General features: G+C 36.5%; 2 protein-coding genes across 2 annotated transcripts; one reads left to right on the top strand and one right to left on the bottom strand.

The window, feature by feature from the left end:
• Positions 1-495: 495 nt before the first annotated feature.
• Positions 496-11,702, top strand: LOC144644035 (glycine receptor subunit alphaZ1-like). The gene is made up of 10 exons (XM_078503443.1): positions 496-565; positions 2,935-3,060; positions 3,919-3,995; positions 4,475-4,542; positions 4,855-5,072; positions 5,480-5,562; positions 6,024-6,155; positions 7,637-7,851; positions 8,775-9,101; positions 10,767-11,702. Exons 2-10 carry the CDS (start codon positions 2,990-2,992, stop codon positions 10,968-10,970), a joined length of 1,395 nt encoding a protein of 464 aa, XP_078359569.1. The 5' UTR covers positions 496-565; positions 2,935-2,989; the 3' UTR covers positions 10,971-11,702.
• Positions 11,703-15,608: 3,906 nt separating this feature from the next.
• On the bottom strand, positions 15,609-24,028 carry LOC144644036 (gamma-aminobutyric acid receptor subunit delta-like). The gene is made up of 9 exons (XM_078503444.1): positions 23,823-24,028; positions 22,027-22,106; positions 21,881-21,948; positions 21,073-21,290; positions 20,606-20,688; positions 19,180-19,320; positions 18,214-18,428; positions 17,062-17,229; positions 15,609-16,660 (listed from the first exon to the last, which is right to left on the bottom strand). The coding sequence occupies exons 1-9, from the start codon at positions 23,903-23,905 to the stop codon at positions 16,397-16,399; spliced, it is 1,320 nt and encodes a 439-aa protein (XP_078359570.1). The 5' UTR covers positions 23,906-24,028; the 3' UTR covers positions 15,609-16,396.
• Positions 24,029-24,092: the final 64 nt, after the last annotated feature.

Here is a 24,092-nt window from a genome sequence, read left to right as displayed (position 1 = left end):
ATAAGTTATTTTCTTTTGGTAAAAATTTTTCTTAAAACAAGGTCATTCATAACCAAAAACAATTATCCTGAAGCATAACTTGTAAACGTATGGCGCCCAGTGTCAAGATTTGGTCGGCGTGCACTACGTATACACGTCCACTGGCAGTTTCTGATATCAACCTGAGCTCTTCGCTGTTTCTGATCGAGAGTGTTTTAATTTTACTGATAAAAATATTACCCTTTTTCAGAATTTTAACGTGCAATTTCAGTTTATGCTTATGCGAAAACGAGAATCTTGAAAGTGAAATAAATTTTATGCAGGCCTAGATATCACAGACCGTGTTGTTGATAGTTTTTTTTTCATAAATAAACAATAGTAGCTGCCATCGATCCAATCATTTCAAAAAATATGTTCGTTAGTTTACCGCAAAATACAAAACATAAATTCTTGATGTATTTTAAACATTAAATTTTAATTTTCGCGCAGATAGTGAAAATATAATGAACAACATAACGGAAATCGCTGAAGTGATAATAATTGTGCTCGTATGGAGCCATCTTTTTGAGCGAAACCATTTCAAACGGTGAGTACTAGGAGGCTTTATTCATAAGAGGTTAATTCAACTAATGAGTGTTTGAAAAAGTTATTTTTTAAAAAAATGTAATTGGGTCAAGCATTTCGAACCCTACTGAAAACAGTATTTGAAAATTTTTTTTCAGAAAAATAATTATTGCGAATGCATCAAAGTTAATCAACAGTTGGAAAACCTTTGTAAAAATTGTAATTATAACTATGGTCAATTATTTGATTTTGTATTTGATTTTCTTTTTTCGTACCCACGAAATAGGTAAAAGCATCAATATCTTCAATTCAAACTTTTGAGTAAAACTTAAAAATTACGCTTTTCTTTTAATTGATTACACTGTATATAACAACAATGCCTTCTATGTACATAGCTGCAAACAATAATTTAGTGGAACATTGTTAAATTCAATTTAAATGCGAATGAGACGCTAATTCAGTAAAGCATAAAGGGTCTTATCAATTTAAACTGGATTATAACAAACGGTTTGCATAAAACTACCCAAATACCGGGAATAGGCTGTAAATATGTTTATTTACTAAATCCTGTGTAAGGTAATTTCTCAGTATTGCATTGCGCATCCTTACTGCGCAGAATTTTCGCGTTATAAGCGCGCTCATTGACAAAATAGTGGCTTTTTGCAATACGGCATGGCTCGTTAGATTGAGAAATCGTCGTGGTCTCGTAAACGAGTACGGTGACCTATCGGCTGTTTCTTTTTGTCTTAGATAATTGTGTCCTCCAGAACACTAGGAATGTCATTGAAAAAAAAAAAACAACAACAACAAGCTGTCCAATTTAAGAAAAATTGGACAGATTTGTCTCAGCCAATCAAATTCAAGAAAACACAGCAAGTGACAGATATTAGCCAAGTAGCACAAAGCATTGCGTCAGCTCTGAACACAGTCGACAATGGCAGAGTTTTATTGGGCAGGTTTGCCACGATTTTTCATTTCTCTTGATCATTTCAGCAATAGTAGACATAGTAACGAAAATGAGACATTTTCTACGTTGTCAGAAGAGGAGCCAGCTATACTAAGAAGCAAAAACCAAGACCAAAACATCTCCAAGAGTACAAAACGTGACTGAACGTAAGTGCAGCGAAGGGATGGAAGAAGGTTGAAAGATATCCCCTGTCATGTGCTAGATGCAATTCTTTGTCGTTTTTTTATTATTTTTTTTTTTTGCTGAAATTTGAAAAAAAAACGGCGACGAATACGAAAGAGATAATGGAAAGGATAATGTTAGATTCAAGAAGTTATAAAGCTCGTTCGGACACTTTGTTTACGACTTTTAGAAATCGATCACCCAGTAGCACGTTTTGCAAACTCAGGTGAAACTCTGCACTGTGTTGTTCAGTCTAATACTGTGGACAATACTTTTTTGCACATGCTTACCTTTACTTTAAGATTTTCCCGTTCTGGACGTAAATTAACTCTTTGCGCTAGATTGACTGACTATTAGCTATACAATTGAGTAGTAACAGGACTACATGCTTGTCCAATTTGGAAATAATATTAGATACAAAAATTGCTCTGAGAGTCAAATTGGACCAAACCTACGGTCACGTCCAATTTGGGCTGTACTCGGAATCTTTTCATCCAATAACTTTCAAATTTAACAGCATGTAGTCCATTTGATAAACATATACAAGTTCCTTCTGTTCCTTGAAACAAACAACCAATATAGGCATCGATTTAATAAAAACGGTGAGCATTTTTTTTTTATTTCAATGGAATAACCTTAATTTTTTGAATTGGTCACGTTTTTCCGTTCATAATTTCTAAAATGTGCGGGGATAAATAAAGGCTGAGATTTATTCTCTAATTAACTGTAAAATTTAATTTACCTTAATCTAAAAAGCTATAGAATCCAAATCGCTTGTAATATTTATCTAAACAAAGTATTTATATCAATTCTTCTTAAAACTAGCAATGGTATACCGGTATTGCAATTCCTGCGTTTTGATTGGTTAACAGGCAATGGTATATGAGCTCATACACCATTGACCACAAATATGGTAGCCGAAACCCGTCAACGACGACCGCTGGGGAGCTCAAATATTGCAATTCTTTGGGCGTTTTTAATAAATCAATTATTCCACTCGCACTTGTTGGATATGAAATCGTTGTAGCCAAATCGGCACTACGCGCTTCGTTGGCTATCTACTATCCCATATCCAACGCGCGCTCGTGAAATATTTGTTAAATACTTCTTTTTACGAGTGCCTCGTTTGTCTAACACTATACCAACTTGTGTATTTCTGCCGATCTCTCGCGTCTGTTCTTAGTGTGCAGGCTTTTCCCCCGAAATTAACAGCCTGCTGTGTTTACAACAAAATTTAATATATTTATTTCTTTTCTTTTCAGTTTTCAAAGAAAGAGAGAGGTTGATTACACCGTGAAATAGCTGACTCCGTTGATAATGAAGTTGCCTGTAGTGATGTTAGTTGCCATTTGCTTGGTGTCAAAGGCCTACTCTGGAAGCATTAAGAGGTAGGAATGATTTATATCAAAATGAAGGACTTCCGCACCCCAAAGTGTTAGTTTTAAGATTGAAAATATGTCCTTTGCTTAGGCACAAAAAGGACGAAAATAAAATTTAAAATTATATGGAAATAAACTTTAAAAGAACGAGTCACTCATTGAAGTTCGTTGTGTGTATAAGTAGTGTGATTTTTATTGGTGGAACTCGTCTTATGGTCCTATCGCAAACAAAGATAAGAAGATTCCACTACTGCAAATATGTGGTTTGGAAAATTGTTCAATGGTATCCCTTAATCTTCCTTAAAAAATGCTACTGTTATTGCTTTGCTGTTTTCTCCAAAAATCGGAAGTCAGTCAGTCAGTCAGTCAGTCAGTCAAACTTTATGTTATGCAGTAATTCATGTTATTTTTTTAATTCGAGTTTTTCAACTCTCAAGTGATTAATTTACAAGGTCACAAATACCCTGTGTTACGGTAAGAGTTGACAGTATTTAAACTAATTAATTCGTGGCCCTCAAAAGAAAATTTAAAATACAATAAAAATATCAGAGATAACAATGTTAAAAATTTAAAAGATAAAATAAAATTATGTACAGCGATGAAAATTAAATACATCATTTAAAGGGATAATTTAAAATGATAAACCGTGAAAATATCGCTATCGACGGAGGAAAAAGTATACTGCTTATAGGTGTAAGTCGATAGTTTCTCTTCACAATTGTAAGGCTGACCTACAGCAATAAACACACTTAAAGCAAAGTTGTTGAGGAACATGCAACAGAAAAAAACGTTTGTAGATACGGCGTGCTCTCTTCGTTTTCTGCAAACACTAATTTAATTAACTTAATATTTGTGTTTCTTTTAAAGACATTATCAGAACACAACCAAAGTACTCAATTCACTTACGGAGGAATATGACAAGCGAATAAGGCCTTATCATGAAGGTAGGTTTTCCTTTTACAGATGGTTTTCAATCATTTGCTCGGTCTGTCAATCGGACGGTCGGTCGGTCGGTCGATCGATCGATCGATCGATCGATCGGTCAGGAAATCAATTAGTCAGTCATTCTGTCTGTCTGTCTGTCGACTAGATTTTATTATTTGTACACATTTGTAGTGTATTAGTATAAACTTCTTTTTCAATACGGCTCTCATATATAGAGGTGTTGTGAACTTTTGAAATTGATATTCAGATGAAAGTGAATAAATGAATGAATAAATAAATGAATGAATGAAGGAACCAATCAATCAATCAATCAATCAATCAATCAATCAATCAATCAATCAATCAATCAATCAATCAATCAATCAATCAATCAATCAATTAATCAAACTAACTGTCGGTCTGTCTGTGTATCTGTCTCTCTGTTAGTCAGCCTTTCACTTTCTCAGTTCATTTACTATGCTTGTCTTCTTTATTACAGGTCCACCATTAAACATCTCAGTTTATATGACGGTTGTTTCCTTTGGTGCGATAAAGGAAATTAACATGGTACGTTTGCATTTAAACTCGTCTTTTGCAAATGTGACGCGCAACGAGTTAAAACGTAAAACGAGAGTTCACGAGGGACTGGACTTGAAATCATTATTTTATAGTGTGACTTCTTCTAAACAGCAGTATTGCTTTATATAGCTGTACTGACCATTTTCCTACACAGCCTTTTTGGTGTGGCGTTCAAATAAATTGATCTGTTTTTCAAATTCGAATTTCAAAATTTTTAAACGTCTGTACGTCTTAAATGTACCATATGCCAGCAACCTTATATATATATTCTACGCCTAATTTTATATGTTTCATCCTAAGGAATACACTTTGGATATATTTTTTAAGCAAGCCTGGAACGATCCAAGATTGAAACATGAACTTAACAAGCCAATCCTACTATCCGGCAGCGAAAAGGGCAATTTCTGGCTTCCTGACACGTTCTTTTTAAATGTGAAGACGGCAAAATTCCATCATGTTCCCGCAGCCAATAGCAGAGTTTTGATTGCCCCGAATGGGGATATAGAACTCAGTGAAAGGTAAATACAGTTTTTGCTCAACAGTTCCTGTCTTTACATGTCACAAACCAGAAGTGACATGTTTTGCACAGCTTGATGGAAAATGAGAATAACGTCTGTTTCCAAGGCTAAGGGTTACTCGCGTTTTTTCGAGTTCTCCAAACTTACTTAAGTGTGAGCATCAGGATATGTTAACGGCATATAGCCACAATTTTAAATTTACTTTACAGTATAAAATGAAGGCGAGAAGTAAAAACATGACGTCAAAAGGGTGTTTAAAAGCCTCGTGTGACACACCTAGTTGTTCGATCGATTTTGAAAATCATTCCTTTAATGCCATTATCCTCAAGATGATTTACTGAAATCGAGTTTCAGTCTACGTAATTTTTATCAGTTACTGTTTTACCTTTGTCTTTTCCTTTCTAAAGGTTGACAGTTTCTGCGTCCTGCAGGATGAATTTAAGAGACTATCCACTAGATACGCAAACATGTGTTCTCGAAATTTTGAGTTGTGAGTATAACACTAAACAAATTAACAAAAACAAACAAACAAACACACAAACAACGTTATTTCCTGAGGGTGACATATTACAGCAGAGCTGACGAGTGCTCCTTCTTAAAGCTGCTTATATGTTTATTGCAAAAAAGTGATTACTAAAAGTCTAAAAATACTAAGAAATACAGTGAATGAAGAGGCGACCTGATGCCGAGCTACCTCGCCTGACTGTTAAATAAGGAGAAACTTCTCCTCTGCATCATTAGCTAGCTACCTACCTACCTACCTACCTACCTACCTACCTACCTACCTACCTACCTACCTACCTACCTACCTACCTACCTACTCCCTACCTACCTACCTACCTACCTATTTGCCTGCTTGACTTCCAAAATAGGCACATTATCTTTTTATGACGGTTTTTCTCCTCACTAAAATAAATGTGAAAGCTACTAACTTTTGTATTTCATTGCTAGACTCGTATGACATTAATGACATGGATTACCACTGGGACGACGAAAAGGCGGTCATCATTTTAGATGACGAAATGTCAGAGTTCGAGCTAGCTGATGCCCAAAGTGAGAGGAAGCTAGTAAAATACGTCATAGGTATGACTTGATTGCTAAAAAAAAAGATGAAGCGCTGTCACAACATAAAATAGATAATTTTGATTGAGCATGGATAGATTGAGTTTCCTAACCCGTTTTTTGAAAAAATGAATGCAGCAATTGAAAATTAATGTATTTAACTGAACGGTTCATAACAGGCCGTAAACCCAGTTCTACAGTCTGAGAATTTTTGTTACTTCATATTTTCTCAATGCCCTGTTAATTGTACTTTTCTATGTCAATAATTAGCGCTTTCTTGAATTTTTATGACCTAAATACATTAACAACTAATAAATAGCTCGAAATATTAACTGACAGAGTATCTCAACTTCAACAACCTTCCAGACAACAAAATGAAAAATAAAATGCATTGTTATGCACTGGCTAAACGGTAACGCAAGTGGACGCAAGTAGTCGCAAGTTCAACTTGCGAACAAACTTGCGTTGGGTGGCCAAACGGACACGAAAGTTTAGTTGCAAGTGCACGCAAGTTTGCAACAAGTCATTTAAAATGCTACGAAGTGCAATTCAGTATTTGAAGTAAACTGCAAAAAATGCGTTGATTGCGATAGGGGGCCAAACGATGACAAAATTGCGTTAAGTGCAAATTTGATCTTGACCAAGGTGAACGCAAGTCAACGCAAGTGTAGGCAAGTTAACGCAAGTCCTGGCGAAACGGAGACGTAAGTGGACCCAATTTTTTTTACTTGCGTCTACTTGCGTTTCCGTTTGGTCAGGGCTTAAAGGAGAAGTTCACTCCAGAATGGCCATTTATTTTCTTTACGCCAATAAAATGTTTACACAAAAATATGTTATTCACCAAAATTTCAGCTTCCAACGGTTGCTATAACCATACGAAATCTTTCCGAAAACTCGACAACTGAACGCCGCCATCTTGGAGCTGGTAATGTATGCGTGACGTCAAAGAGCTCAGCTTGAAGTTTGGCGTGAAAAATTGTATAGTTGAAACTCCTTGTTTTTTGTATTTCTTTGAGCTCTGTTTGAGCAAAAAGGAGATGCACAAACAGGCATTTCGACAAACAAAAGCCACTACGAAGAAACAAGGAGTTTCGAGTATTTAAATTTTCCAACCAAACTTCAGGCTGAGCTCTTTGACGTCACGCATACATTACCAGCTCCAAGATGGCGGCGTTGAGTTGTCGAGTTCTGGGAAAGATTTCGTAAAGTTATAGTGCACGTTGGAGGCTAAAATTTTGGTGAATAACATATCTTTGCATAAACTTTTTATTGGTGTAAAGAAAACTAATGGCCATTCTGGAGTGAACTTCTCCTTTAACCTATATCTCTATATATAATGTTAAAGCCTCTTAGAGAGTTCTCTTGACTGTTATTAATATACATTAAAATTATTAGTATCATGTTTGAATTTTATGTTCATGGAAGACATCTCAAGTACCTTTCGCACACAACATGAAATGTGAAATTTTTGACAATTACTAATTATTATTCTTTTTTTACAGGTACTTACACCCATTTGGTCGCAAAGTTTGTTTTCCGAAGGAGACTTGCGTACTCTTTTATTCAAATCTACTCTCCAACCTTTCTTATTGTTGTTCTTTCTTGGTTGTCATTCTGGATTTCCAAGGACGCGGTTCCGGCTAGAGTTGCTCTTGGCATAACCACAGTACTGACTATCGTCACACTTATGGGTTCGCTCAGAAACTCAGTCCCTAAGGTGCAGTACTGTCGATGTTCTCAAGCTGATATTAAGTTAATTACATTGTATTGAGATTTATTGTCCTGATCTAGAGGTTTGTAGTTAAAACACGAAGTTGAAAGAACAAATAGAAATGAGAATAAGTCAATATTACGTTAAGGAAACGACAATAGCAAAAGTTGAGGTTGGATTTGAACCCGGGGGGGGGGGGGCACTAAAAAAAGTTTTATACGGGGAGGCTCCGCCCCAAGCTCTTACCCCTTACCCTTTTATATACCACTTTCACAGAAATTGTACCCCTTTCGTATACCTTTTACTGAAAAAAGGTACCCCTTTCATATACCTAAAAGACTTGGCATAGACTTAGAACAGGACGTTTTCTTGTCATTTTCATGTTGCGCTTTATAAATTAAAATAATACAGCCATAAAGTGCGTCTGTTCGAAATATTTTAATTCAAGGCCCTTAAAAAACCTAAATGACGGATTTACATACCCTTTCATATACCTAAACTTGTGAAATCCCTACCCTTTTATATACCTGAAGCCTGAAAAAGGTACCCCTTTCGGGCGGAGCCTCCCCGTATAGGCCACTATATGGAGTACCCCCCCGGGGATTTGAACGACCTCGGCACTCCCCCCTTCCTACCACCACCGAACACACAACAACGATAAGAAACTCAGAATTGGTAACATTATGCAGAAAATTCTTTAGCACGTCGAGAATATTGTCGAAAAAAAACTTTAACCTAATCTGGGTGTTTGGTACAAGTGTTGAAAACTGGTAGTTTTTTTTCAACCATTTATGACGTAACAGCTGTTTCAGAACATCGGGCTGTAATAAAATTGTCAATGAATTTTAGAAAGTAGTGCAAGTTTACCACTTTTTTTACTTTGGCGGGAACCAGCGATAAAAGTTTTCGTAATATTTCTCTATCTCTAGGTCTCTTACATAAAAGCTATCGACTCCTATCTCATTGTGTCGTTCATCTTTGTATTTGGTGTTCTCCTGGAATACGTAGCAGTTCTCATGCACAGCGAAAACAAAAGAAAGAAGGCTATAAAGCAAAGTTCACCACCAAAAGATTATTCTTTAGCAGAAATGGAGATAGAAACATTTAATGCTACAAAAACTCCAGTCGTACCCCGCTCAACATCAACGCATAGTCTACCACCGCGGCCATATTCAGCTCATACTTTACCACCGCGACCACCATCATCATACAGTTTACCGCCGAAATCTGTTCTCCGAAATTCTTATCCGAGGCAGGTAAGAAGTGAGCAGTAAAGAAAGGTTTTTTGAGTTTTTTTTTTGTCTTCATTAGTGTATTAGTTGACTAATTTTCAAACTTACTTATTAATTGTGTCATTTTATATTCCTTCAGTTGTTGCAGAAACCCATAAGGGTTGAAACGTGTAGCTCCCTATGATTCGCATTGTACAAAGCGTTTGCACATTCGTTTACACTAATTAAGTACCATATTTGAGAAAATCACGAGAAACATTTAAGGTGGCTGAGTACAGTTTTGAGAGGGAAAATCAGTCCATCTTTTATCTCTCTTTTACAATCGCCAGAAATGTTTTATCCTTTTCGTATTACTGTTTGTTACATCCTATAACCATCATATGCGACATTTGGGAAGTAAAAATGCTAATAAACAGCTAAAACGAACGGCCGAGTGCTTCAGAGGAGACTGGCACTAGTAGGTGAAATGGCGTTTTTCTCGAAATCTACCCGTATGACCCTACCTCAAAATTTCAGAAATTAGAAATTGGCTTTGATAAAACATTCATGCAAAATAATATAAAAATCTGTAAGACAGTTTTTTCGCAAAATAGGAAAATGTGATATTTTCCCGATTTTAAAAATAGCTCAAAATCTGTCTTACAGATTTTTTCAAAATTTTGGCTGTGGACGTGGTTCACCCCTTTCATTTAAATGTGAAAGTTTCATAATAGGTTGTACGGTAGGTTTTCGAGAAAATTTGGATCAAAATCTGGCTTTTACGACCTCCAAAGCGAATAAAATTGCGCGTGCGAGCGCGCGCTAATATGACGTCATGCGTCGCGAGCGATAATGAAAGACAGAATTAGAACTTCTCTGTCGGTTGTTTATCCACCTTTTTTGTCGTATTGTTTTGCGCCCCAGGTTTCAAGACCTATCTGAAAGTATTTTGAAGTTTTCTTTTGTAGACAAATTTGGTAAAGCGCGGTAAAACAAATGGAACTCTTTTTCATTTCTCATATTAGAGTTGCTAGCGCCATTTTAGCCCGCGCGAGCAATAATGACGTCAAGCAGAAAATCGTAGCGCGCGCTTGTAAGCTACGTAAAAACTGTATTCGGCCACCTTAACCAATCAAAATTACTATATTTGGATTAAATTCACAGCGCGCGCTCGATGGCGTAATCTTGTTTTTGACAAGCTTGGTTGAATTAAGTTAAACTTGGCTAAATTCTCCTGTTTCATCTTCTTGAAGTAGTCTGGATAACTTCGCTTCGATAAGCTTAATGTATTTATTTAGTTTCTGTAAGAATTTACTGCCTTTACGTCGAAATTCAAGCAAACAACTTACCGCAAAACCAAAAATTATGTTGCGTGTGTCATTACGTGTATAAAGCATTCGCGTACAAATTCTTTGTGTTTCCAAATATGGTACTTGGCAAAATGAATATTCACACGCTGTGCGCGCGCGTTACACGTTTCAGCCCTTATGGGTTTGTGATTGCTGGTCATTAATTCAGTAGACATTTTTTTACTAATGTTTACGAACGCTTGCCGCACCTCCAAAACCATCTAAACTGCAGTCATAGTAATTACCAATTACAGTACCCCCTGCCTAAAGTCCGAAACTTCAAAACGAAATTTTACGTTTTATTGTGGCTTACCTTACACTTAAATCCTTCACAACATTAATTTATTTTATTTTATTGCAGAGCGTACCTGGTCCAGCTATTCAACACAGTCCTTACACGACCAATCCCCCGAGAACAACGATCATACAGTGCATTCCCAGCTTCTGTCTTGCACTTGGGTCGAATGGTGAAGTTGATATATTTGACAGAATTGCCCGAATTCTTTTCCCGTTAAGTTTCTTCATGTTCAACATCGGGTATTACTTCCGATATAAAGACTATTAGTCCTCATGTGGCATCAGACGAATTTTTAGCAACGTACATATAAATTGTGTGTATAATAGTCGGCTGTACCAAAGAATTGAAAGGCCTTACTTTGGGACCCAAAGTCACCGTAACGGCTCTGGGCGACTTAAGGCGACTTTAGGTGATTTTAGCTTATTTTGCGCAAAATTAAAGGCGATTTTGGGCGATTTTTAAGAGTCGGCTGAACGGAAGAATTAAAAGCTATTGAACGCAGAAAATTATTATAACAGATGTCTTATTAAAGAATACTTTAGAAGCAAGTTTGGACGAAAACAATGAAACAACAACAACAATGACAAAAAAACAAGCGACATGCAACAACAACTATAAAATTGCGGCGACTTTATAAAGAGAAAATAATATAATTAACGATTTATCGCATATCGCATAAGAGTTGATGTCAAAAAGGAAGACATTTCAATGCCATAACTTTAGTCAGCTCTTCAGGATTTTATTATTATTTTAGTCCTGTTATACGTATTTTATTATAGCTGAAATATAAGAACAGCAGTGAATTTTGTTGCTGTTTTCTCAATTGTTTTTATTATAAGTTTCCATGGTGATTGATCGATGAGTGGTGTGGATGTTAATGCAAGAATTTTTATCTTTTTGTTAGGACAGATTAAATAAAGATGAAGTTAAATGACGTTACCTTCTAGGAATAAAAAACGTTATATAGTTGGAGTGACATAGCCCTTTTTCAGAAATAAAAGACGAGAGTTCGTAAAAACAATTTCAAAAATAAGATCATCATCATCATCATCAGATGATATAATTCGTTGCTGCCATTTGGCTGGGATCTTTATGTCTAGATTGTGTTGTCACTGGTCGGCACGAGTTGTTTTAGTTTTCCTTGCAGTTCATTTCTGAGCCCTTTCCCTCTTTTTTTGACAGGTCTAGAAACAAGGAATCTCAATTCATCTTCCTTGGACCCATGCACACTCTCCTGCGCAAGTTACTGTATGCCACTTGCATATCCGTGTTAGTAACCTCGGTCTTGGTCACTAATTCGGGACAACTGGGAGTGGACTCGATTTTCGCTACTCTCGGAGAGGGGGGGGGGGGGGGGGACGTTCGGAGAGTTCGCTACTTTCAACAAATGGGTTTCGAATTCAAAAACAATAGGTATTGTTTACTCACTCACTTAATCCTCTTCGTGCCCTTGGGCACATAAGGCCGAATAGGTACGTATTGTTTACCGGTTTTAATATAGCCATATATTAAAGGCCATTTCATGAGCGGCGAAAACAATGACATGCATATGCTTATACAGGAGGGAGATTTAAAGTTTCCGATTACTGCACTCGCGGGAAGTTTAAATCTTCGGCGAAAGCGAATTATATCTAATTTCCCCCGGGAACTGAGGTTAAGAGTAACATTTGACACGACGCAAACATTACGAGTCCCGCTGGAGTGGGTGGTCAGGGCATTGGCTTGGATTATTACGCAGGGATCGAAGTTCATGTTCTCAAAAAGCACGGAACAAAACTCGTAGGATATATATATTTCCCTTCGCTGAACTTTTTTTTCCCTGCAAACGGTTACAAGCATTCAAAACTCGCGCAGCATAAATAGCTTTCTAAACGGTGACCATGGAAACTGGCCGCTTGAAATATCAGTCAGTGGAACTCCGTCAGCGGAACAACACATACGAAATGAACACGCAAAGGCGAAGTTAATATAGAGCAATCGCAATCCATCCAGTTATAATAAGGAGTGCACATTGATTCAGGTCTAAATTTGATTTCAGTAATCACATTAAAGAGCTGGAGTGCTTGCCAAACTAGTTGCCAAGCTAGTTTTACTAAATGTCCAGCTAGTCTATGTCACATCAAACATAAGTACAAAGAACATTTTAGATGGGTAGACTGTAAAAACGGTTTAGTTTTTAGCAAGCTCTCCTATTGTTCCTCTCTCTAGGTAAATACTTCAAATATAATCATCTCCAAACTCTAGAGTGTACAGAACTTTGCTGCCCGCAATTGTACTGACACGAAGAAATTTATGACCACGTAAACACCAGCATTGCAGCACCTCCACTGGCTGCCACTTTGTCACATTTTGCGATCTAGGGAAGCTGTGATGACTTTTAAATGTCTAAAAGGCTAATTAAGCCCCTTACATTCGTAACACAAGACATAATAACATGTTTCCACACTTAGATCCGCCCCTGGTCAACGTTCGTTTTTACCTCATGGTATCATGAGGTATAGTGGGGGTTTGGATGTCACTCCATTCCCGTTAAACAATTAATGTTATGCATTAAATCCGCATTAAAAGTGAATTAAACATGTTTACCCCTGTCTCCCCTGCTAGGTTTTGATTTGTCCACAAAGTCGGGCCATTGTCTCTTGTTGATATATGTGGGGGAGAGGGTTGGAACAAAGGCGGCAGTACATGTTTACAACAGGAGCTGAAATGGCGTCTGTCGTGTGGAGTCCGACGCTAAAATTTTGTTCCTTTCGCTACACCTTTGTTCAAAATACACTTTTGAAGACCTCACAAACGATCAGAAAATGTGCTCAAGAATGCTCAAGTGAACAAATGGGTTTTAAAGTCTTAAAAGTGGCGATGTATTTATCACGGCCATCAAGATGTGTTTGGACGACGAGGTATCGATCAGGCGGAGCAAGAATGCACTACAGTCTGCACTACACGAACTATTCGGAATGAACGCTTCATGGTCTGGGCCAAAAAAGTAAGCCACCCACCTTCTACTATATTGGATTTTGAAGTTTGTAAAAAACTCACAGGACGTATGATTTTTAAATTAAATGCGCTTTTGATATTTCGTAATTCGCTCGGAAGCTGTTCGAAAAATGTCACAAACAGATTTGGTGTCGTGGATTTCATCGATCAGAAGAGGGCTATTTGGAGGTTTTTTAGTTTCTCAAATTTGTGAAATTAATGTCCTACACTTCAATTTTTTCCTGGATTGTCCGGCGGTTTTTTCTCGGGCAGCTATAAATAAACAAATAATTCCCAGACAGATGCGTAAATCTCTTCACTTAAAAAAGTCAATATTCCCGAACTTAAGATTGAAATATGAAAGAAACTTGAATTAAACTTTGCTTAGAATTTAATTTCATTTAAGAAGAAGCAAGAAATGCATTCCAAAGCTTCCAGATATCGAAAATTTCGAAGGCATTCAAATTTGCATGCGTAATTAAGTTAGGTCTGGGTTATAAGACAACACGAAAATGGATTTAGTGTCGTGGATTTCAATTCATCGATCAGAAGAGGGCTATTTGGAGGTTTTTTTCGTTTCTCAAATTTATAAAATTAATTTCTTACACTTCAATTTTCTCCTGGATTGTCCGGCAGTTTTTTCTCGGGCAACCGGGCCTTTAATTTTCCTAAAAACTTGTTGCCCGAATGCAACTTGCTGCGTCTCAGACGACCAAACAATTCAACATGACATTTGACACGTCACGCATTGCGCGTGATAAATTATATTCTCGGAACGGGATAAAAGCGAAAGTGATAACAAAGCATTTCTGTGTTCGTTATAATAAAAAAAAGTTCCATATTTGGCCACAAACTTGCCGGAACAGGCTTTTACCTTTAAAAACCTCAAATGTTTTGGGTGTTATGTGTCGAGAGTGGATTTAACTGCAGTGTGGCAAATCTTTGTAAAAGTTTCCTCTTTGTCTCCTTATTTATTTTCCGAGTGCTCTCATTAACAATTTTTGAAAACCTCAAATGTTTTGGGTGTTATGTGTCGAGAGTGGATTTAACTGCAGTGTGGCAAATCTTTGTAAAAGTTTCCTCTTTGTCTCCTTATTTATTTTCCGAGTGCTCTCATCAACAATTTTTAAAAACCTCAAATGTTTTGGGTGTTATGTGTCGAGAGTGGATTTAACTGCAGTGTGGCAAATCTTTGTAAAAGTTTCATCTTTGTTTCCTAATTTATTTTCCGAGTTTAGTGGCTCGTAGCCACTTTGATTTACTGTGCGATGCCGTGCCTCTCTAGCCAAAAAACTAAAAGAGGTGGTCAAACATTAACCGCACGGTTACACAACTGATTAAGTTTCTTGTTCTTACTTGGAAAAGAGGCAAAGGTTCATAGAATAATAAACAGATACCATGAGGTGGCTCGAAGGAAACTTCGACATGCAGTTATTTTATTCAGAGAAGTAAGAATATGTTCAATATGTTGCATATGTGTTACACGAGGAATTTTTAAGTAACATGTTCCTAGATCGAGATAATGTTTATAGATTAAAATTTTTTATACATATTTATACAAATATGTTTCAATTTAATTTTGTAATTAATTACCGAAACGCTCTTTTATTTATCTTGATATTATTATTTTTGTGTAGTAAATAATAAAAATGGTAAATTTCAAACTCGGTGATAAATAGTGAAGAAAAAATGTTTTTTTTTGTCCCACGCTCGTGTCATGTTGAATAATTTCTTCACTATTATTATTTTTATTATTAATATTATTGCAAAGACATTTTATTGACATTTTTACAGCTGATTTTCAATTTTATTTTTTTTATCGATGTGTGTACATTTTTTAATGATTATGTGAAATAAAGTTATTGTTGATTATTTAAAAAATTGATAAAGAATTATTATTATTATTATTATTGTTATTACTTTTATTATTATTATTATTATTATTATTATTATTATTATTATTATTACTATTTTATTATCTCGCGCTATTGGTGTCGAAACACCGTGTTGTTTAGATGATGATGATGATGATGATGATTATTATTATTATTACAACCATTCACGGCTGCTATTCTACCTCACGTGACCTATTGTAACATCACATGGTACGGACGAAATCTAGAGAGACTGCAAAAAAAAAAAAAATAAGCTCTGCGAATAAGGAAACAGGAGCTGGCGGATTTGACTGAAGGAGGCCAATGTAAAATCTGTTACCTTTGTTCTAGTCAGTGTGTCTGGTTTAGTAGTACCTATGATTTCTGCACGTGTGATAGGATTTTTTTTAATTACCCTTGTATAGCATAACTTCAGTATTTTTAAATTATTATAATAAAGATATCTTTTAATATTTTTACATTTTTTAACTTGAAATATTGTTTAGGTCATTTTCAAAAATACCATAAGCATTGTTTTCAATTTCTCTTGGGACAGCAAGAGAAATTGAAAATAATACTTATGCAAAATTTTGGAGGGACAACAAAGAGTATTATGGTATTTTTGAAAATGGCCTATTGTTTTTTGTATTTTTAAACCGTTACTACTGTATTTAGTTAATTTTATTGTTTAGTGTCACCAATTAATACTCCCTCAGCTTTCTCCCTTCCTTCCTTTTTCCTTCCTTATTAGCGGTCACAATGGTTTGACGTTGCTTTCGGAGTTTGTACAGTTCTGCATTTGCTGTCCTCTTGATTGTCTAATTGTTTGGTGTGACCAGTTCATTACACCGCAGGAGGCGGATGATTTCCGAAGGACGCCAATTCGTAGTATGTCCAGTAAATCAAATTGAATATGGCGTAACAACATGGAAAAAGGTAACGACACACTCTATCTATAGAGCTGGCTTCGTTTCTGACAAAAGCGTAGTGCATGTATTCCTTGGCGGCCTTCACTGAACGCATACGGCTTATCTTTCCTTCTTTTCTAGAAACTGGATTTTCCACTTTGACCTCTTGTAATTCTAAGTCTCCATTATTCCCATTTGCCTGTCATTGGTAAGGAAGAGAAAAGCAAACTAGTTTAAGAGCTTTACAGGTTGATCGAGACGAAATAGTTTGTACGCCACATACTGTTCACAGGAGATCAACACCAACTTGATTATAGTGCATTTGCAATTGCTCGTTGTCTTTATTGATTTTTAAAGAAGTAAAAGCTGCCACTTCTGCGTTTTGATGTCTTCGTCGTGAGTTGACTTAACTTTACTCTTTAGGTTCCGAGTGGAACAAAGGGAAATTTCACTATGCCATTTAAATATTCACAACAGAAGATCGGAATATTATCTTAAGTCGAAGTAACAAGTGCCAAAACTGGAAGAAATGACGAATATTGCCCGCTAAAGCAGTGTTTTTCAGTATAAAATAATTTAATTATGTCAATGTACATTTACCTGCTGTCCGTTGCCTACGTCATCTTTATTGCTTGACTGATGTGTATTTTTAAGTCTATGACGATTTAGTCCAGTGTTCAGCAGAACTAAAACATACTCCACGACTGCCGCAAAGATGAATGTAAACGAGACAATGAAGTAAATATCCACTGCCTTTATGTATGATACCTGAAAGATAAACAAACAACGCATAGCGTGATTACATCCGGCTTATTGTCCGATGTATTATCTGTGAAGGTTTCTTGAAGGAACGTAAGTTTGTTGCATGAAGAAGTCATAGGTTTTTATGAAACCGGGATACACAGTTACACATCAACAATACTGAGACGAAGGTCCTGTTGTCGACTTTTAATTTCTTTTTTTTTTTCTGGTTGGTTGTGCCATCTCGCGACTTCGACGCTGCGCGATCTCGTTAAAGCTCGCTTCGCTCGCTTTAGAGACTTAAGAGAGGTCTACTTGGAGCACGTTTAGTCCTGTTGATGTAGTTTGACTACACTTGTACACAGATATTAGACCTTAGATGTACAGAATGAAGAAAAAGAAAATCAATCGTACCCATGTCATTATTAAACCTGATAACAGTTAGCAGCAGGCAAATTACAATTTTAGGAAAAACGACATTTCCTTAAAATAAATCTGTATGTAATAGCTTCAATCCTGGACAAAACAGTTGAGACACATGTTTTTTTCCCTTTTTGTTCTCCTATTCCCTCTTCTCAATTGATGCTGTTTTCAAACAAGAATTACGACTGGGGTATAGACGTAACATTCTGAAAAGAAAACAAGACAACATTTGAATGTTTTAGCAGTTGCCGATTCCAGAAAGAGTATTCGAGAGTATTTTTTGCACTAAACTAGCATTTGTCTCCACTAGTTTTGTCCAGAATTGTAGCTTAAGCAAAAATACCCAATATCGCTTAAAAGGAAAATTATGCTCATTTCCAGAAAGAGTATTCGAGAGTATTTTTTGCACTAAACTAGCATTTGTCTCCACTAATTTTGTCCAGAATTGTAGCTTAAGCAAAAATACCCAATATCGCTTAAAAGGAAAATTATGCTCATTTCAGATTGCTTTTGGTCCAAAAATCAGATTTATGTAGAAATAAGTATATGTGGAAGGAAATTGACCTTTTCAATTAATTTGTAACAAACCTTTGGCATGGAGCTCCTAAAGGAGCCAGTAAATGTTACAATTGATAGCACAGTGGTGCTTCCAAGTGCCACTCGGGCTGGAACAGAGCCTTGAGGAATCCAGAATGACAGCCAAGAAAGGACGACCAGCATTATAGTGGGAATGTAGATTTGAAGGAAGGCATATCCTAGACGCCGCTTGAACCAGAAACGAGCAACAAGTTTTGCGTGAGTACCTAGAAATGTTGCAGAAACAAACGCATGACAGTACAAGACATTATCACGGCTTTGAAAGCCATCTTTTCAGGTAGGCATGGGAAATGCTTACCCGTTGACATGGTTTTATGGGAAACTAAGCACCAATGAATGTATGAAAAAATAAAACGTAACTGAACGTTTTTTAGCCCAGCTATATCCTTCGAATTTGATAAATTCAATCTTTTGCTAACTATATCTTAACTTTGCGATTTATTTAGAATTCAATTAAAAAACATTATTTGCCATCGTATTCCCATAAAAACACTGTAATTTCTGACGGTGTTACCTACCAGTCAAGATGGTTTCCAAAACCGTAATAAGGTGTATTAAAGAAACAAAGATGTCTTTAAATTATACACATAAAGAAATTAAGACATGACACCACGCGCATCTAAGCTCATCTTGGAGTCGAGATTTAGTGTTTTGTTGTTCAATTACAGGAGGCGCTCTTAGGAGGCATGATATAGAGGTAATAGAATTATGCTAGACCAATGCATTACTGTCAAAATATAAACAATTCAGTAAGCTTAAGGTTGGATTTCAATAAAGCTAAGTACTGAATATGTTTACAACCATTAGTATTGGGTGAAAAATTTAAGTCCACGCACTTTAGCCATGTCCGCTAAAGGAAAGAACGTTCGCTCTAATTAATTTAGACCTTTTCGAATGATTGAATTAATGTTTTTCTTACTTAAATCTTCGTTTTGAAGAATTTTGGTCATTACCCACCGTCGGGATAAACCTCAAAGCCTTTGATGGCATCCGTATGAGTGAGAGCGAGTTCTGCCAAATGTCTGTCCCTGACGACTATATGATCCTCTCCGCTGCTCTCCAGCCAATGGTAGTCGAGCTGGTCTTTCGCATACGCGTCTAATATTGAATGTACAAAACGTGAATGAGAAATAAAGGCACCATTCTATAATTATTTATATATTAAAAGTATTCTATAAACAGATTAAAGAGAGAACGTGGACTAATGCCGGTGGTAACCTACGAAATACACTGAAACACGGATTAAGTCGATGATTCAGGGATAAGTTAAAAGATAGTTACAATTTTGTCAATTTGTTGTCAATTGGTTTCAGGACATTAATATTCTGGGAAGCTAAAGGATAACCAAAAGTTTTCATCTACCACAAGACAGATATTCAACTCGATACATCGTGCCGAGACATTCAAAGAAGGAAATGGAAAGAAACGGTAAGCATCAGTTGGGCCCCATTGTTCTTTATACCAAAACTGGAAAAGAATATGCGGAAAGACGTCAGCAGTTAGCTGATTTGTTCCCCACCAGAATGTTTACCATGCAGTACAAAATTAGTGTACCCAGAGATTCAAATCAGCCTTTTCTATCGATGTCTAGGCTTTAAATTATGGCATTTGTAAAACATGTCCAGGAAGTTTATCTCTAAACCAATTCAAAAGCTCTCAGATTAGCATAGGAATGTATACACAACGATTAATGTCGCAGATAATTGCAAGGTACAAAAGGACAGCTTTGATCAATTAAATGGTTCGATTTAACCCTATTCAGACCGTGGGGGGCTTTTGAGGCCCGCGCTTAATCTGAACGCTTATAACTTTTTCAAGTTTCAACCAAACAATGCCAAACTTGGCGACTTTTTCTAAAATTTATCTGGTAATAATTTGGTAGGATAGGTAGTTATGTTAGGAACTTGACATCACCATGGCAACGGCATGTTGACAGGCATGTTTTCCCAAATTTGTAGTTTTCGTGTTTCTATTAATAAGAATTAACTTTAATGCAATTATTTTCACCTTTTTGCGGTTTTTAAGCACAGTTTTATTCATTTTGAGTACTTTGCAGTAATTGTGGGTGGTTTTCTGGCGTTTTGGAAAAATTTTGAAATCCAAGATGGCGGATCCAAGATGGCGGCTGTTTTGACATCATGATGTAATTATCACGTGTGTGACGTCATCATGCCACGTGACGTATACCAAAAGAAAGATGTTTGGACATACTATAAGATTCATTGTGATTGCTTAAATATTTTGGAAGTTACATAGGGGGCGGGGGGTGGAGGGGGGGGGGGGGGCGGCTTCCGAAGCCCTCCCCGAGAGAAGATCCAAAAAAGCCCGGTCTGAATAGGGTTAAGCAGTTTTTCACGTCACGTCGCAATATTCAATACTTAACAGGTTGATAACTCCAAGTCACATGTTTGTTCATCTATTGGGTAATCAGATAAGTCCATTGGACATCCAGCAGTGATGGTTATCCTAGAAATGTGAATTTCTTTTCAGAATTTGCCTTTTGCAGGAGTTACGTCACGATATATTGAGTCATTTCTTACAATTATTTGTTAAAGACTTTGTGCAAAGTCATATTTAAAGTTCTTAATTAAGGGAGAGTTGTTCGACTGCAATTAAATGTTTTGATGTTCAAGCTTTTTACTTCAAACCCTTATGTAACAGACTCATAAACAGGACAATTCCATAGTATATATTTAGCTGAAGTTTAGTCCGTTGTATTCCATCTTAAGAGTGTAACTTCAATGAGACGCGTGTAAGCAGAAAAGAGGACAAATAGAGCTGCGCTTCAACAGAGTCGCATCATAGCTGTAAGAGTAAAAAACAATCATTAGCAGCTTGATAAACACGTACCTGGCACTGTACGAAACAAGTCCGTCAGGGTCTATGGAAACTTTACCGTTTTCTGAAATTACATCGTGGATAGTAGCACTTCTGACGTTAAGAAAAAACGTATCAGGAAGCCATATGAGTTTCTTGGAGTCAGCAGGCAACGTGATTGTATAATTCAAGGAATGGTTCAACCGTGGATCCTTCCATTGCTGCCAGATGACGAGGTCCAATGAAAATTCCTATTGAGTAAACAAATCACTGACAGATTATTTTTGCGATTCATTTTTTTGTGGTATCCCGCATAAAACTTGCTACGTCGTGCTGAGGAAATGAAAGGTAGTTGCCAATTAAACGGCTTATGTTCAATATTATTGTCAATTTTTATTACTTATCTGTGATGACAAATTAGTAGCTATTCCAGCCAAGGACTGTACCTCGGCTACTAGATGATTTAAGCTCATAATCGGCTATTTCTGTTATCTGTGTTAATTATCTGGCCTCACTATTGGCTTATCAGGTCGAGCCTTAAAGGATTTAACCTGTTTCTGTAGTATTTAACGACTATATTATTTCTTGTACACCCTAGATGGGATGCTAGCCCATTGCAGAGTTATCCCTCAGCAGTAAATTCGCCGGTACCCACGGTACCCATAGGGCCTTGCCCAGGATCGCAACATAGTGAACCTGGCCAAAGCTCATCATGTTATTAATTACTTCTCACGTTTTCTTCTTTTTAGTTTTCTATCTGTTGCGTTTTTATGGTGTAGGCTGAAAGTCTTTTGAACTGCAAGACTATTAATATATTAAAAGAATCAAATAAGTGACATACCTCGTTCATCTCTCTTACTGCTACCAAGTGCACCACTGTCATCCTTACGGTCACATTAACTGACTCACCTGTAAACACAAAGTAAGTCAATGTTTACATACAAACACCCGACAACATGCCAGGAGACACTCGCTGCAAAGTTGTACCTCTGTGGTAAGGCCGCAGATACTTTTGGTACTTTTGAGGGTTTGTTATATCCTTGAGTTCGTCTGTTGTTTCTCTGTATCTGAAAAAGAGGAGGGTGTTTCTGCATGCTTATTAGACAAAAAATACAATGAAGGCTGAGACAGATACTTGAATCTTTTAAAACTTGAAACCTCTGGCTGCAAAATCACCTTTTTTCTGACCTTGCCTAAAATTCCTCCACAAGCCTCTTCAATATTGCCCACTTCAACTTTCCTCCAGTGGCTTTACATTTATATCGTTTTAGTATTTTTTTATTCAGATACTGAAACACTAGGCTATTCTAGCGATTTTATGATCTCGGAGAAGACATAAGTTAAACATTTTAGAGAAGGTTGTGGGAAAATGTTTCAAGATTCGCAAACGGTGACACAGCAAACATAGACCAAATTCGCTCAGTAAAATTACCAATATTTTGGCAGACTTCCAACCAAACAACACTTAAAAAACCGACAGGACGCATTTTTTACGTAAAGGATGTAAATTTACATTTAATTGCGTGGTAGATTCATTATGAAAGGAAATCTATCGCTAAAAGTTCAGAATAAACATTTGTAATCCGCAATTGTAAAGCTTTTAGAAAATATCATTTTGCTTGCTAGATTTTAGTTAACCAAATATTGATCGCAAAGCAGCGCCTATCCATGATGGCTCTTATAAGGTATACTGACAAACGCCTATCACTTGCCCAACGTACACTTGAAGTCAGCCACAAAATGTTTAACACGTAATCAAGCGGCAAAGCGTAGATTATATCATTTTCGCACAAGTAAGAAATTTTGCTAACTAAGCGGCAGGTGGCATTGATACGACGGTAAACAAAAACCTAGCACGCCAAATTAAAATAGAGAAATAGTTCCTGAGCGTTTAAATAAGGTTCTTTACTTGTTTTTTTTTTAATTGAGCTGTTTTCTGGCACTTTTTTAATCGTGTTACTTAGTTTTGCTCACAGCACGGGCTTGTTTCGTTTGCTATGTCTTCCATGAGAATTTTTCATTTTCATATTCAAATTCAGAGAAGTTGCAGGTGATTGTAAGAAAGGGAGTTAGTGTGCGTCAACTGTTAACAGCTTTTCAATATAAGATTAAACCATGCAAACCCAACGAGAGGGCACAGCTTCTTTTCACGACTCCAAATATAAAATAAGAAACATGTATTTGAATTGTATGCTCTTCTAAACAACTAGAAACATTTTGTAAAGTTAAATATAGAGGAAAAATTTTGAGAAATGATGTGAAATTAATAAAATAATCTTAAACACTCGCAAAATTTGGCCTCAACTGAAGCGAAGCAGAATATGACATACTGAGCGAGTATTATAGGCGGTTTCTCAATAATTAAATCTAATAAAAGCTAAGCCTACTTTATTTATTCTTGTGAAAAACTAATTGCCGGTGGGGAACATACTGCCAAAAACGACACCTACGTCGATCATGAAAAATGGTTTATTAAAAGCTATATGTTAAATTGACTGAAAAGAACTTAGGTTCAATAGCTAAAATTCACATCAAGATGCAAGCTTCTCGTACACGTTACCACCAGTCCTACGTAAATACGTTATATTTCCATTTTTGGCTTAAAAAACATTTGGAGACAGGTATGTCTTAATAAAAGGGGTTTTACTGATAGAAATTCGCAAGGAACTCATAAATTTACGGATGCAATGTAAACATCTCAGGAATCCCTACTCGTAATGCAAAAAAATGAATAATGTTGAACTCTGCTGTCCATTCACATTTGTAGCTGTAAATGAACTTACCCAGCTTCAGTTGTTTTGGGCAGGAGCGCCAAAATGATCCAAGCACAACAAAATCCAACTAGAAACATTCTGTCCAAATCCATCAAAGCACTAGTTCAAACGCAGCAATACCGACAAACAGCATTCGTATATGCAAATTAAAACATCATTTGCTCTGCGTGCAATAGAGTGTTTTGACGATTTCTATTGGTTTATTTACCACCAATGGATTGGTAACTCATTTCTGCTGGTTAATAAAACCACAATAACCGTCCGCAGATACTTATTTTT

This window comes from Oculina patagonica, chromosome 2 (genome assembly GCF_052425735.1).
Source record: "Oculina patagonica isolate OP01 chromosome 2, crgOcupat, whole genome shotgun sequence".
Classification (NCBI taxonomy): Eukaryota; Metazoa; Cnidaria; class Anthozoa; order Scleractinia; family Oculinidae; genus Oculina; species Oculina patagonica.
Note: the sequence above shows the minus strand (reverse complement) of the source record. Positions and strands in the feature narration are given on the sequence as shown.

Coding starts and splice junctions, on each gene's coding strand:
- LOC144644035 (XM_078503443.1), top strand. CDS start 2,990: ATGAAGTTGCCTGTAGTGATGTTAGTTGCCATTTGCTTGGTGTCAAAG. Junction 7,852..8,774: donor TCAGAAACTCAGTCCCTAAG/GTGCAGTACTGT, acceptor CTCTATCTCTAG/GTCTCTTACATAAAAGCTAT. Junction 9,102..10,766: donor GAAATTCTTATCCGAGGCAG/GTAAGAAGTGAG, acceptor ATTTTATTGCAG/AGCGTACCTGGTCCAGCTAT.
- LOC144644036 (XM_078503444.1), bottom strand. CDS start 23,905: ATGGATTTGGACAGAATGTTTCTAGTTGGATTTTGTTGTGCTTGGATC. Junction 21,949..22,026: donor TCTGCGGCCTTACCACAGAG/GTACAACTTTGC, acceptor TTGTGTTTACAG/GTGAGTCAGTTAATGTGACC. Junction 18,429..19,179: donor CTTTGAGGTTTATCCCGACG/GTGGGTAATGAC, acceptor CAACATTTCTAG/GTACTCACGCAAAACTTGTT.